At 49.0% G+C, this 14,869-nt stretch overlaps 1 protein-coding gene across 6 annotated transcripts in view; it reads left to right on the top strand.

The window, feature by feature from the left end:
* RYR2 (ryanodine receptor 2) overlaps positions 1-14,869 on the top strand; it is a 540,637-nt gene that overhangs the window by 402,787 nt on the left and 122,981 nt on the right. For all 6 annotated transcript variants that reach the window (XM_045860807.1, XM_045860777.1, XM_045860769.1 and 3 more), the window contains 4 exons: positions 780-895; positions 3,883-3,947; positions 6,188-6,309; positions 10,580-10,629. In XM_045860807.1, coding sequence (XP_045716763.1) covers positions 780-895; positions 3,883-3,947; positions 6,188-6,309; positions 10,580-10,629 — 353 coding nt within the window. The remainder of the gene's footprint in view (positions 1-779; positions 896-3,882; positions 3,948-6,187; positions 6,310-10,579; positions 10,630-14,869) is intronic.

Raw genomic sequence — 14,869 nt, 5'->3', positions numbered from 1 at the left:
GGTGTCTCTGGACCACACCGGAAGAAGAAGAGTTAGTTGTCTTGGGCCATACATTCAATACATTGCGACAGGTAATCACACACACAGAAAATCTCATAGTGTTTTAAATAAATTTATGATTTTGTGTTGGGCTGCATTCACAGCCGTCCTGAGCTGCAGGCAGCCTGTGGGCCACAGGCTGGACACCCTAGTAGGGCTGCTCTTCAGTGTGCGGGGACACACGTGTTGGAAGCACCAGTGCCCTCAGCTGTTCGCCACAGATCCCGAGGGCAGGTCGAAGTGCTGCCCACCTTAAATCCCCGTCCGCCGTCCAGGCAAAATCCAGGCAGTAACGACGCTCTGATTTTCAAAAGGCAGCGTTTTACTGCGTAGTAGTGGAATTATTAGCCATCATTTTATGTCAAAGTATTCATCGTGTGCCTTCTAAGTTAAATATCACTTTTGCCTTTAGGTACGGAATTTGAGATAATCTAACTTTATTTTTCCCCATTTTAATTTTTTTTATTTTTAAGTATATTTCATTGATTATGCTATTACAATTTTCCCAATTTTTTTCTCCCTTCTATCCCCCCTCCGTCCGACACACCACCACCCTCCAGCATCCGTCCCCCACTTAGTTCATGTCTATGAGTTGTACATATAAGTTCTTTGGCTTCTCTGTTTCCTGTACTATTCTTATATATGTAATAAATATAAAATTTTGTTGAATACATGTACACATACACACCTTCTAACAGCCCTTGTAGACGGTCCTTTCCACAGCTCATTCGTTCTTCTAGGGGCTTCAAGGACCTGGACTTGGACACGCCGTCCATCGAGAAGCGGTTCGCCTACAGTTTCCTTCAGCAGCTCATCCACTACGTGGACGAGGCCCATCAGTACATCCTGGAGTTCGGTGGGTGCCACGGTCCCTCTGGCAGCCTATCCGTCACCGGCACCTGTGTGTCAGGGTATAGGACAGCACAGCCCCCTGTGTCCTGCGAGCTGGTGGCACAGTGCTTTCTGCCGGCCTGGTACCAACCACAGTCAGTAGGCAGCCGTGTTGTAGGGATGGCTAGAGAACTTAAAACCTAACATAGCTCTGCCCTTTAAAGTTCATTGGCATTGATTTTTTACTTTGAAAGATACGCTGGATGGACATCAGAATTTAAGGTATAGTTACATCTTTCCTGATGGAATCAAGTGCTCTGCCCTTAAATAACCTGAAAACTCAATGGATTCCCAAGATTTCTAGACAACACAAAGGCCTTGCCTTTAGCCTCTGCAGGGATGTCTGCTCAGGGCCGAGTTCCTGCAGTGCAGAGCAGTTTATCATCCTCTTGGATAAAGTGCAGGATTTCTACCCATCTGGCCTCGTGCCACCTGAGTTCAAAGAAATCCTTATTTTAAATCTCAGAAAATGTCTCCTTCAGGACATTTTCTTGATGCTGCCGCCTCTCATTTCTGCTGTTTCCTGTGCCATCAGCATAGTCGGATTCCAGCCCTAGGGTTGGTCCCTTGCCCCTCCCAGCAGGCCGTCTCTGGAAAGCGGGCACTCTTCTGCTGGTGGTTTTTAAGTTTTCTTTTTCACTCCTAAGGCTTGTTTGTTTCTTAATGCTAATTATTCCTGTTTTCAACATGTTTTCTCAGCACTCACAGTCCTAGATCCCGGGGCAGCAAACACACCGTTGTCAGCCTGCCCCTCCTCACCATGGATGCTGGGCCCGGTATTCCGAGGGGCCCAGCATCAGACTACAGTTCATACAAATGCCAGCTCTGGTGCTTTCTTGTTTCTGGCCTCCCACATCCTGAGTGTGGTTAAAGATTTTCCTGTTGGTCATTATTCTCTTAAAAAAATTTTTTTTTAAATATTTGAAATTTTAATGCAGTTAGCGTACAATATTATATTAGTTTCAGGTGTAGAGTACAGAGGTGAGAGGTTTACAGAACTTACGAAGTGACCCCCACTGAGTCTAGTGCCCATCTGGCACCACACACACTATTACTGACTCTGTTCTCTGTGCTGGGCTTTCCATCCCTGGGACTGTTTTTATAACTATTTTAAAGTTTTGTGACTATTTATAAGCATAAAGATAATTTATGCTTATTAATCTCTTTGCCTTTTTTTGATCATTTCTATTCCAGAATCTCCCTTTCAACCTATCTATAGTCTAAAAGTTGTATTTTTCTGTCTTATTAACCATTGATCAAAAAGCTGTTTATGCAACCTAATTTATGGTTTGTAATCTCTTTGTAATTGAAACAATGATGTATTTTGGAAATATGATATATGAGTTATTCTGACTAGTAGCCAGATTAGTCTGAATTAGTGAAATTGAACCAAAGAACAAAAATGAGGCTGTGGTGAATTTTTGAAGCTGCTCTGCACAAAGTTAAATATTAAAATGCCTCTTCCACATTTAAAAGCATCTGATGTCAGTGGCCACCCTGGGGGCCTGTCTTCCCTTTGTCCAGTGAGGGAGTGGAGGCGGTGGGAGTGAGCCTTTGGCGAATTGTCTGTTGTTTGCAGGCTCACCGCTCAGCACACTTCTTTCCCTCCATGGGGAGAAGGTGAGGCTAGATTCCCAGAGATGACAAAACAGACTTTCCCCACTGTTGACAGTCCATGGACCTTTCCGGAGGCTGTGCTGGGGAAGTTGGGTCCAAGAGAGAACTGTCAGAGGAGTGGTGGGGCTGGGGTCAGCTGCTCCCACAGCACAGCACCTCCCCCTCCCCCATCCTGTGCTGTCCTCCCCGCACATGCGTCTGCCGTGCGTCCATTCTCACCACGCAGGCTGCGGGCAGCAGTGGGGGTGTGCATGTGCTGCCTTCTAATTTTTGGGTTTTATTGCGGGTCATGTTCTCTCCAGATCTTTTCACATTGGCACATATACATCTTTGCTCAAGTGTATAATGAAAGGAGAGATATTTCCTATTTAATTCATTGAAATGTTAGCATATTTAACTATGTACAAAATTTTGTCTTTACAGATTTTGTATGAGAAACCCCTTATATGGATCTAGCCATTTTTAGTGGCATGCTTCAGAGAGATTTAGTGCAAAAGTGACAACAAAAATGAAATTAGCAAGTCTTAAAAGCTATTTAAAAAATTTATTCTTGGGAAGAGCATTGTTAGGATATTTCAAAATATTATCTAAATTCTCTAAAAATGTTCCTGAACGTATGTCTAAGATTTAATGTATATCTCAGATTGTTTGATTTCTTATTTGCCAAAGAACTTTTTCAGGCAGGTTATCTTGATTCTTAAAAATCTGGAGGCTGGCTCATACATTTCACTGAAACCTTGATTCTGAATTGTTCAGCTCCTCTGTATGTCCTGCACACCCTCACGGTTCTCGTGGTTTATCATTGCATCTCGTGGGAGCGTGAAGCCCCCTCTGTGAGCACGGAGGAGGGAGGAAAGGCCACCTGCTAAGCCAGATGCCTCACCAAGGTCCATCTGCTCTGAGCCTCGCAGTTGTTTTTTGGGTCCCAGGGGAAACTCCGGTGTTTTGCTTTGCTTAAGGAAGGCGCTCATCTTGCACCCGCTGCTCTCAGCCTGGCTGCCAGGCTGTCCCGCTGAGACAGGCATTTTTCCTGAGTTCTGTTCCAGTTTGTGCTCCGTGCCTGGGAGACCTGGAGCTGCACCTGGGAGTGAGCGTGTGTTCATCACCACGCAGCCGGGCTCTGCTCAGGAGCCCTGTGACTTGTACTTGGCTATTTGTTCAAGTCTCTTTCATCTATTACACAGCCGAGTGAGCCTTTGTGTTTTTGGTTGGCTGTTTATGCTCAGTTCGGTGGGTTGGCACATCAAGCCGTGTGTTCTAAACTTCATGTTTGGGGTGAACATCGGGTAATGTTTGAAATGCAACATGATCCTGAAAATTCTCTCCTGTCTGCAGATGGCGGCAGTAGAAGCAAAGGACAGCACTTCCCTTACGAACAAGAAATCAAGTTCTTTGCTAAAGTACAGTATACAGTCCTTCTTGCTTTTGCTTCAATGTCTGCTTACAAAACACACCGTTAGCTCTCTGCCTGTGGTCAGAATGTGTTTGTCTGTAGCTGTGGCTTCTCCTGCGAGCTGAGGTTGCGTGGCACCCACTGCTGCATGAACCCCGTGGGCACCCCAGCAAGTCCTCCCTGCCTCAGCTCAAAAATGACTTGCCTCTGTATGAAGGCTGATTCAGAGTTCTCTTCTTCTTGACTTTGTCATGTAACACAGGCGTGTCAAACTCATTTTCACAGGGGCCACATCAGCCTTGCCATTGCCTTCAAAGGACTGAATGTAACTTTAGGACTGTATAAATATAACTACTCCTTAACAGTTAAGCAAGAACTTGGCACTGCCAGTGGGTAGAAACAGTGTGCCAGGCTGGATAAAACAAGGTGGAAGCCGGATTCAGCCCACAGGCCTTGTGTTTGCCACCTGTGGTGTAAGAGAAGAAAAATATCTACTTCTTAATATTTGTGTGTTTTTAACGATTTAAAATTTTTAGATGAGCATCTCTTTCATGGAGAGGAAAAGCAGTAGCTAATTGTTGAACTGGCACATGATAGGAGCCCGTGCAGAAGAATCTTTACTGTGGGACCTCGGTCCCCTTGCTGTATGACAGGCGAGCTGAAGCCCTGAGACAGCCGGTGGCTCTGGTGCAGAGTGCATCCCGCTGGCGCCATTCCTCCTGGTGAATGCAGCTGAACAAGAGCTTGTGACCTGTTCAGGGAGTGGGCGACTCTCTTTCAGCCAGTCGGGAAGGTTGCAGACTTGGTCACAACGTTTCCATGTGTGCGTGTTGACTTACTCAACGTGTACACCGTGACTGGTCTGCTAGGCGTCAGATAGTAGTGTCCCTGTCACTGACTCAGTGGGCCTTGGGCGCTTTCCTGTGGGTTGTGTGTCGCAGTTAACCTAAAGATCTCATGATTTCTGCCAGTTACCTTTCAAAGTACTTGTGTTTGGTGGTTATTAGAGACACTTTGCAAAATGGCTTATTGTTTTGATTCAGTTGTACTTGGCGTATGTTATATGTTTCTAGAACTGTGCCCTTTATGGCAAGGGAGGCTTCTCTGGTCTTTCCTTCCACTCAGTGTCACACCCAGAGTCTGTGGGGAGCAGCTCACGTTCACTCCAAGTTGCACTTTGCTCGTCATCACTTCTGCTAGGATTCAGTCCCCTTGGTACCCAGCTGTCAGGAGTGCTGAACTCATGGCCTCTAATCACATTTAAAAATACCTTCTGGCATTGCACTGCCGACGTATGTAACACCCTAGTGACTTTGTTTGCAGATGCCTAATGTGACTTAATTTCTATTAGTCTGTGACTCATTCATTCATGCATTTATTGAATGCCCCTCATGTGCCAGTCCTGAAGTTCATGCAGTGTCACAACTTTCTAGGAAGATCACCCAAACTTACACATCCCTGAAACATATAAATATGCTGTCTACACGGTGGGAAGAATGCAGTTGAATAGACTTGAGTCAAACCACTGGCAACACCAGTTATTCTTACCTTTTTTTGTTTACTTCCTCAATGAGTACTCTCCTACTAGTTGCTATATGTCCGAGAAAGCCCATGGCCCTGGTGGTTCGTGGCGGCCGTCCCAGCGGCCAGGAGAAGGCTGAAACAGGAGACCCACGCAGAGATGGCTCTTGTTCTCTTGTGCCGCATGGACTCTTACGGGAGAACCAATCCCTCGGCACTCAGATAACATGTAAAATTGCAAATGGTGTTACCAGAGCAGAGAATGTGGAGGCTGTCTGACCGAGGGGTGAGCAAAGGCCTATTTGAGGGGCAGCCCTGGAGCGAGGCCAGCAGGAGGGAGCAGAGCTGTCACAGGCGTGCAGGAAGTGCATTCCAAAAGAGGGAATGGTGGAGTGAGAGGTCAGGGAAGAGGGGCAGAGTTCCCTGAAGGTCAGAAGGTCTGCAGAGCCCAAATAGGATATGGCAGGTGGGCTTTGAGGGCAGCCCAGTGAGAGCACAATGGAGCTGGGCAAGTGGCCGTGTGACTTTTGAGTAAGTCACAGCCTTTGCACATCTCAGTGCTCTGCCCGAGAGAAGGGGTGAGGCCCCCACTGCACCGAGTCTGCTGGCCGTGGGTACCAGGGGCCTGCTGCATGTGGATGGGACTCTGTTTGCTCCAAAGCCTCCGTGTTCACGGCTGCCCCTAAATTCCACTGTGTACACCTGTCTTCTTTTCCTTCCTTGCAGGTGGTTCTGCCTTTAATTGATCAGTATTTCAAAAACCATCGTTTGTACTTCTTGTCTGCAGCGAGCAGACCGCTCTGCTCCGGGGGACATGCCTCAAACAAGGAGAAAGAAATGGTGACGAGGTAAATGGCTGTAGAGCAAAGACCCTTGTCCACGTGTGTTTGCACTGGGGAGGGAGCACCGGGGACCTGAAGGGGGCCGTGCACAGGGTGCCGCCACCTGCCCTGCCTGCCCTTTGGGAAGCAGGCTCTCCTGGGGACGGTTTCCAAAGGTTGATCCATGTGCTCTAGACATTGAGATTCCTTGTATTTGCTGCCAAAGGGAATGCTGAGTGGAAGGAATAAAGCGTCCAACACAGAATTTGCAGGCGAAGGCTGGCGAGGTGCCCTGTGTCAGGAGGTCTGGGAGATGGTGCTCCTCATATTAATTCACTAAAATCCCTTCGAATCTCATATTTTCAAGAGCCTTAATTTTTTAGGATGAGATCCCTTTTTCAGAGATTATAATTTTAAATATTTTTAAAAAGTAACGTCCATTCTTGGAAGAAAATGAAGCGAAGGTCCCCCTTTCTCTACTCCAGATAGCATGCTGGCAGTGCTTCCTCAGTTTTGTCTCAGTTTCTGTGTGCTTCGTAGTTTTACTTGGGTTCTTCTGGTCATTCCATGCTGGACTCCTCAGAATTCTGCCAGAACGTTTACAAAAGAGTCTGGCGGGCAAGCCTTCCTCGGCATTGCCGCGTGTGCAGGGGGCGCTGAGATCGCATCTGAAACGCTGTTCCGTGAGAGGGGTCACCGCTGCACAGCAGATCCGGGCTCCCCTCGGTCTGGGTGTTACTGGTCTGCTGACGGGCACGGTAGAGGCAGCCTGCTGGGGAGAGTGAGATGGGATAGAGCACCAGGGGGTGAGAAGCAGGATTTCTGCATCACGGAACGTGGGGAATGAGGACTGGAATGGAATTTTAAGCTCATCTCTTTACTGTGGTACAGGACTGCAGTAAGATGAAAATGTCCCCAGACTTCATCAAAAAATAACCTTCCTGTGAAGCTTACAGACCTGGCTGTGGTAAAGATGACAGGGAACCATCCAAGGGGCGTCCCACTCACCTTGAAGGCCCTCCTCCAGCCTGGGACCCAGTGCACCCAGGAGGTGGGGGGGGACGGCGGGGAGAGCGAGCAGGGCGCCAACTTCCCGTGGACCTCGTGCTCCAGGGCTGCCACCGGCGTCCACGTCCCCCGGGCCTGCCAGCCTTTGTAACAGGAAGTTCGCTCCCAGGGGGCATCGGTCACACGGAGGCCACTCAGGGACACAAATGAAGAGAAAACACAATCAGAGGGCATAGGAAAAACACAAAGAGCTCTGTCCGAGTTCCGCTCCTCCCACCTGCTGTGCTGTGTTTTGTCACCTCGTCCAGTTGTCAGTCTGGCTCAGCTGCCATCGCTGACCGGCCCCTCATGGAGCAAGTCGCAGCAGCCTCGCAGTTGTGGTCATCAGGGCAAACACAGGCTACCCGGGCTCACTATGGGATGTTTGCCATCGATAGTGACTGCCAGAATAAGGTTCTTCTTCCTCCCTTCTTTTTAATCTTCTAATGATTGTTTCACTTCATTCGTTAGTACTAAGATGTCATTGAGGTGGGAAGACAGGGAGAGAAACCAGCTGGGCCTGGCAAGTCAAGAGGGAGGCCCCCGGGGCTACAGGTTCAGGGACGGGCTGTGGGTCGCTCTGTGGCACCAGCACCACCAGGACACTTCAGGAGAGCCGGTTTGGAGAGAAAGAGGCTGGATTGGGTTGGGTGCTTAGTGGCTGTTGACAGGTCACCTGCCAGGGCTGTCCAGAGGAAGGCTGGGACTACTGTTTGCTGCTGGTGGACAGATCAGGGCGAGAAATGACTTTTTCGGAGATTATCTTTACCCATGAAGTGCTCGAGGTTCTGAGAGTAGATGACAGTAAAGGAAAATGGGGGGAGAAGCACAAAGGTCTGACTTCCCAAACATGGAGATTCGCAATGGGGTCGGGGACTGAGCAGTGGGTGTTCGAAGAGTGAAGAGGACAAGTCAGTGGCGGGATGGGACAGAATCCAGAGTGCTGCAAGGTTGAGACATCAGTGATACTAGCAGCGAGAGCTCTCCAGGCGGGATGCACAGGGTGTGCTGGGGGTGGGCCCTGAGCACTCGGAGAGAGCGTTCGTGGGTGCAGAGCAGGTGTCGGGGCTGCAGAAGGATCCCTGCCTGTGAATCCTTGGGACGTTAGTCATGAGTGGATGTGGAGAAAGGGACCACAGCAGCGGGGAAGTGTTTTTGGAGAAACTGTGGGCCAGAGCTCCTAACACTCGAACTGTATAGCCTGTACGGACTCACACCTGGAAGGCAGACAGCACGAGAGGACCCAGCTTTCCCTGCACTGGTGTTTCTCGCCCGTGGCACATCTGTTACCATAAGGAGCAGCTGATATTGTGAGAAGTCGTTTTTCTCTGACAGGTTGTCAGATGTTAAAGGTGACCCCACAGAATGGGGTATGGAACAGTTCTGTTAACATCACAACAAGAGATCCTAGGTCAAGGTTAATTGGGTAATACACAGTGCCTGCATCGTGAAGGCGGCTTCATCTCAGGTTTCACTTGGATGGTAGAGGGCACCCACTAGTGAGAGGTAAAGGTACCACTTCAGTTAGGCTGGAGCACAGGGACCCCAGTGAGTGCACTTTTTTCCTTACCCAGAGGTGGGACCCTTGTGGAGTCAGCGTGTGTGAAGTTTGGTGGGTGCGGGCACCTGGAGGAAGTTGTTCTTGTTTTATTGTTTTTTTTTTGTTCAACTACTATAGCTCAGGGGGCTAATGTCATTATAATCTTTTGTCTACTTGAGTAGATTATTGTTTTAAAAAACTTGTAGCACGGAAGAGATCTCCCAAGACCTCACCTTTACTTAGGCATTCTGGGAAGAGCTACACTGTGCCCTGTATAATTTGTTTTCATCAGTACATTTTTTCCACATCGCTACTGAAGTGAGATGGGATGGCCAGAACTTTCTGTTGAAGAGGTCAGCATCACAAATAGGGTTGCTGTCTCCTTTCGGCCATCCTGTCGTGAGCAGCTGCCTCCCTGGGCACAATCTGTACCCAGTACGGAGGAGGGTACGTCTGCGTCTGCACATCGCTGGTGATGTGCGTGGCCAGAGAGGACAGGGTGGGGAGGTCAGCCTGCAGCTGCCACGGTGCTTGGGGAAGTCAGGCTGAGGGGGGTGCACTGTTCAGGTCCATGTTCAAGGTGAGAGCTTCGGTCAGTTCTGACTGTGCAGAGCCGGTGTTCTCTGACAGTTCTACTGTAGAGAGGTAGGGTGTAGGTAGATGTGAAGATCCTGTCAGTTGTGATGTGGGAAGTTAAAGGTTGTAGCAGAGACTCGGAAATGGTGCGGGCGGAGGCTGGGAGGGACAGAGGTGCTCTGCGTGTCAGAAGGCTTCTTGGAGTGAACGTGTCCTGAGCTGAGTGTGGCGGGTCGGGTTGGAGGGAGTGCAGCGCGGAAGTGAGTGAGGGGTGCTCCAGAGAAGAGGGACCTACGGGGAACCCTCCAGACCGGCCCCAGGGGACAGGGCGAGATGCTTGCCCAGGTTCTGGGGTCTGACCTGAGACTCAGGGTGCCGCGGTGCTCTCTTGCCAAATGGAGGCCACTCTGTTGGTGTCCTCCCTCTACTGACCGCCAGGGAGGACACGGGGGCCCAGGAACGGTGCAGCAGGAGGTGAGAAGTTGACACATTCCATTCACACCTTAGTGCCAAGAGCCCTCTGGGACGGTCTCCTCTGAGCAGCTGCCAGGCGCTTGAACCCCGTCCCTACTCCACGGGTCCAGAGTTCTGGATGCTGTGGCGGATGTGTCAGGGGGCGGAGGTCAGGAAGAAGAAACACTCAAGTGATGAAACACTAAGCCTAACGTGACATTTCATGCCCGAAGCACCATACTCCTATCGTTAAATATTGTCCATAAAAACAACGAATTCTAGAATTTCAGTCATACATTTGGACAAATAAAATTAAGTATTTTCCTTGTGGTTTTTCAGTAGTTACAACTACTAAATGTATTCTTACGGGTTTCATGGAGATTGCTTTTATATTAATTAGCTTTGCTTTCAGTTGTTTTTTTTTTTGTTTCTTTACTTATAATACGTGTTTTTTAACCACGTTTGTTAGAGATATGCACTCAAAGACTCTTTAGTACCTTTACTTCACATTCTGCTCAGAGAATTGATTCTTTCTGCGTGACATCATGTTGCTTTTTCTGGCTCATAGATCAGCTGTTTATTTTTCTTTTTTCTTCTTTTTTTATTTTATTTTAATTTCCCTGTCTTTTCTACCTCCCCTTCCCCTTCCCCCTCCCTCTTTTGTTTTTCTTTTGTCTTCAGCCTGTTCTGCAAACTCGGAGTTCTTGTCAGGCATAGGATTTCACTGTTTGGTAAGGAGACCCTTGAACGGACCCCGGCATGGCCCTCACCTGGTTTCCTTTGCCGTCCGCACTGTGTCGTGTGCCGCTGCATGAGTGCACGTGTGCCGCTGCATGAGCGCCCGTGTGCCGTTGCATGTGCTCGTCCTAGGCTGACACAGGTCCACCCGCTTGTGTGCAAGCAGCGTGAAATTGAAGACGGGAAGTTTTTGTGCTCGTCCGAAGTACATTTGAAAATCAAAACGTTGCACTGTTAAAGAGCAAATGAATGGAAGTGGCAGCTTCTGCCATGTTTTATTTCAGAGGGCACAGCGAAACTGGGGCCTAGAATCTGTGTTTGGTTGTTGCTGGTGGACGAAACGATGAGCTCTGACGCGTGAAAGTGCTGTAACTGCACTTACTGGTCAGCGCCCTGACTGCAGGTTTGCAGGTCGACCACAGGCAGACACTGGAGCTTCAGAGTAGACGCAGCGAGGCTGAGGACTTCAGTCACAAAGGGGTTTCTAGAACCGCTCGCCCCGTAGTCAGTGTCTTTGGTCTCTGGGTTCACGTAGCTGAAGTCCACGGTCTGGGCACCCGCCTCCACGAGCCATGGGAGGCCCCGCTGGGGGCCGAGGGACACCTCGGCCACCGGCAGAGCGTGTGGGGCTGCCCTGTGTCCACGGTCAGAAACCGACAAAGCAGACGTTAGCCTTGTGCTCTGTAGGTGTGGAGACAGTGTTACAGTAATTCCAGCATTGAAACGGGTGTAATAGAAAAGATGTAAGTTTAATTCCATTTTCAGGAAGAACTAGGGGTTAAGTCAGTACTATAAAGACACAGTAAGTAAACTGGGAATTTGTGTGTGTGTGTCCATATATGTGCACATATACATCCATGCAAATATATATGTACACACACACGCATAACCTGTAAGTTCTAAACATTACATTTTTTGAGAAATGATAGTTTCTGAATATAATTACTTGAGGTTGTATTTGGTCTCCAATATTATTATATTCAATGTTTGGTGCTCTTAAATTTAGCAGTTAAATGTTACATTTCATATAAAGTGAGTTTTTGCATTAATGTTTCAGTTATCAAAAGTCAATGTGGAAATTATTTTCTTTTTTAAAAGATTTCATTAATTTAGTTTTAGAGAGAGGTGAAGGGAGGAAAAGAGAGGGAGAGAAACGTCGATTGGCTGCCTCTCACACGCCCCCAGCTGGGTACCTGGCCAGCAACCCAGGCATGTGCCCTGGCCGGAATTGAACTGGCGTCCTTCCAGTTTGTGGGACAACACCCAACCACTGAGCCATGCCGGCCAGGGCTAGAAATTATCTTCTGAGTAATTTCCAGCTCACTGACTTTTGCTTCAGTTCTCTTCAGCATAAAAGTCTCTGTGGAAAAGTTCAGCAGAGTGCTCGTGAAGAGCTTCAGCCCTCTCCTGACAGCGGTGGGCTCCTCTGGCATCAGTGTCTGCCCTCGGGGAGTGCGGTCTCACCTGCAGCTCCGAGGGGCGCGTCTCCCAGCTGCATGCTGGCACTCTCGTTGATGAGCACGGTACTGCTGCTGTGCTGCTTCTGGCTTCTTACATGCTGGGAACTCTTGGTTTCCTGTTACGTCCCCTATAATTTCCTTTTAATAATTATTGAAGTGTTCCATACATGCCGTGAAGCACGCAAATATTAAGGACAGCCTGATGCTGTAGCGTGATGATCTGGTGCCTGTGTTCATGCCGACTTGCTCAGGCCAAGACAGAGAACGTTTCCGGGACCCTGAAGCCTCCCATGTGCCTTTCCTCACACCCTCAGAAAAGGGGCTCTGTGCAGACTCCCATCACCGTGGATTAGTCCTGACTGCCCTTTAACTTTCTTTTTTCCATTCGGACATAAAATTCATCATACCTATCAAAAGAGAGAATTGGACTGTTAACATTTATCCATTTCTGTAATTTTGGTGCTCCTTTTAGATATTGCATTTTAAATCCCTTAGCACTTAAATGCTATTTTTAAAATCTTTAACAGGAACTTAATGGAGAGCTACCTTGTACCTTTTCTTCAATGTCATATTTTTGTGAATTCTTTTTATTATTCTGTCATCTGTTACCATTTCAAATTTGCTTTGGGATTTTCTCGTAAAATAACATTTCAAGAGATCTTTATTAATCAAACATACTCAAACGCACACCTGCCTAATTATCAGAATCTTTAAGACACGTGAACTTGAGACAACACTGTTAAAACTTGCCTTCAGACGCTCCCCTGGTGTGCTGGAGAGAACAGTGTGGCCTTGGGACGGGAAGCCTAGGTGCCATGTCCTGCCTGTGTGACTAAACCAAGTGAGTGATGCGGACAAGGGACTTCCTGTCTCCGAACCATTTTTTTTACAGGTTTGGAAGAGGTTAGAGTAACAGGTCTGTCAGTCTTGGGGCTCTAGTGCATGCTTCCATCTCAGGCCGGGCAGTGCACTCAGAGTGCCGTGTGAGTGGCTACCTCGCGGCCTTCACACACCACTGTCCTCTGTCCCCTGAGAGTGGAGGCGGACAAGGGAACCCCCGGGCTCGGCATCTGTGGGCAGAGTGAATGGTGGGAAGAGGCACATTGACCTGAAATGTGACAGGAGAGCTCAGGTGAGATGTTGTAACACAGCAGGGGACAGACCCTAGTCCTGGTGGCAGTGGCTGTGGGGAGCAAGTCGGAATACTCGTCCGAGTTGGATGCCAGATTATAGTGGTATCTCCAAACTTCGTCTGTAGTTGAAACATTTTTGTGATTTATGATGTGAGGAATCCCCAAACTTAGATTTAACCCATATGTATCTTTAATCTAAATATTTCCTAGCCTTTGAAGCACACTCTCGAGATTTAAAGAGACTTAAAGTGTTTTTATGCCTCAGAGAGTCCTTTTGAGGTGTTTCGCACAATCATGTGATACTAGAAAAAGGTAAGGTTTGAAAAGGGGGACGAGCCATGTATTCCCTGCAGAACAGTAGTTCTCCGGTTTCCATCAAAACACTTGATAGGAAAAATGGCATTTTGTTTATGTATAGGCTTGCTTCTGGAACTTAGAAATGCCCTCTAGTGACTTAGGACCCCATGCTCTTGTCTTCTGGGGGCTCAGTCAGGGCGAGGACAGGACCCAGCAGGAAGGAGCCCGGTTTCCCGTTCGGGGTCTGTGCCGACTGAGGAACTAGTGCGGCCAGCCCCCACTCCCACTTTTGCTACGTGGTGAGGTTCCGATTCCAGACTTCAGGGCAGCGAGAGACCACACAGACCTTGCACGACAGCCCAGCAGGCCATTGGAGGCGGCAGCTGGGGGTCTGGCGGGCCCCGCAGGGCAGTGGTGGCATCAGCACGGGTTTGCCTGTGAGGCCTCCTCTAAGGCCATGCTGGCCCTCGTTTTCCAGGTTCGTGCAGTGAGGCCTCTGTGCCCTCTGCCGGCAGTGTGCAAGTGTTCTCAAAAGCTGGGGGGACTCAGAAAGGGTCTCCTGGTCGGCCAGCAGTGCCTCTGCTCCCACCTGGCCAGCCCAGGGCCAGCCATTCTCCCTGTGTCCTTGCGGAGCCTTCTGAATGGGCTCCTCCCAGCCCTGACTTTCCCAGGACACAGTCGCACATTGCACCCCTGCCGGTGGCTTCCCATTTCTTTAGAATCAAGGTCAGAATTCTCCCTCCGGCCACGGGAGTGTTCCGTGGGGACCCCTATGGGCCTCCATCCACATATCCCAGCAAGGTCTTGCTCACTGTGCTTCAGCCCAAGGGGCCTCTCTCTGCTCCTTGACTGGGTCTGTTCCCTTCCTCCCCAGGGTCCCTGCACGAACTGGCATTGCTGATGGCCACAGGGTCCCCCTAGCATTCACCTTGCCAGTCCCTCATCCTTGCCAAGGAGGCCACTGCACCTCTTTCAGAGTTCAGCCTAAATGCTCCGCTCTGGGTCACCGCCCACCGTTACTCCTGCTGCTGGGGCGCTCAGAGCTCCTGCACTGGCCCTGCCCCTCTCTGATGCAGTGAGGAGCAACATCACCTTTGGGTACTAGTCGCTGAGCTCTTTGAGGGCTTATTGCTGTAGCCTCGGTGCCAGCACGGGGTCTGACACATAGTAGGCCTTTTATAAGTCTCTGATGACTGAGTGAGTGACCCATCCAGGGCCTGCCTTCAAGAAGCCTACGCTTACCTAACAGATAAGTGAGCAGATGTCTGCAAGAAGAAACGTGCTCTCAATTTGAAATTTTCTTACATTCACGAGTAACCCAAGCTTAACATTTTTTTTCTTGT

Source organism: Phyllostomus hastatus, unplaced genomic scaffold (genome assembly GCF_019186645.2).
Source record: "Phyllostomus hastatus isolate PE091 unplaced genomic scaffold, TTU_PhHast_1.1 phas_contig_148, whole genome shotgun sequence".
Taxonomy (NCBI): domain Eukaryota; kingdom Metazoa; phylum Chordata; class Mammalia; order Chiroptera; family Phyllostomidae; genus Phyllostomus; species Phyllostomus hastatus.
This window is presented reverse-complemented; position numbering and strand designations above follow the sequence as displayed.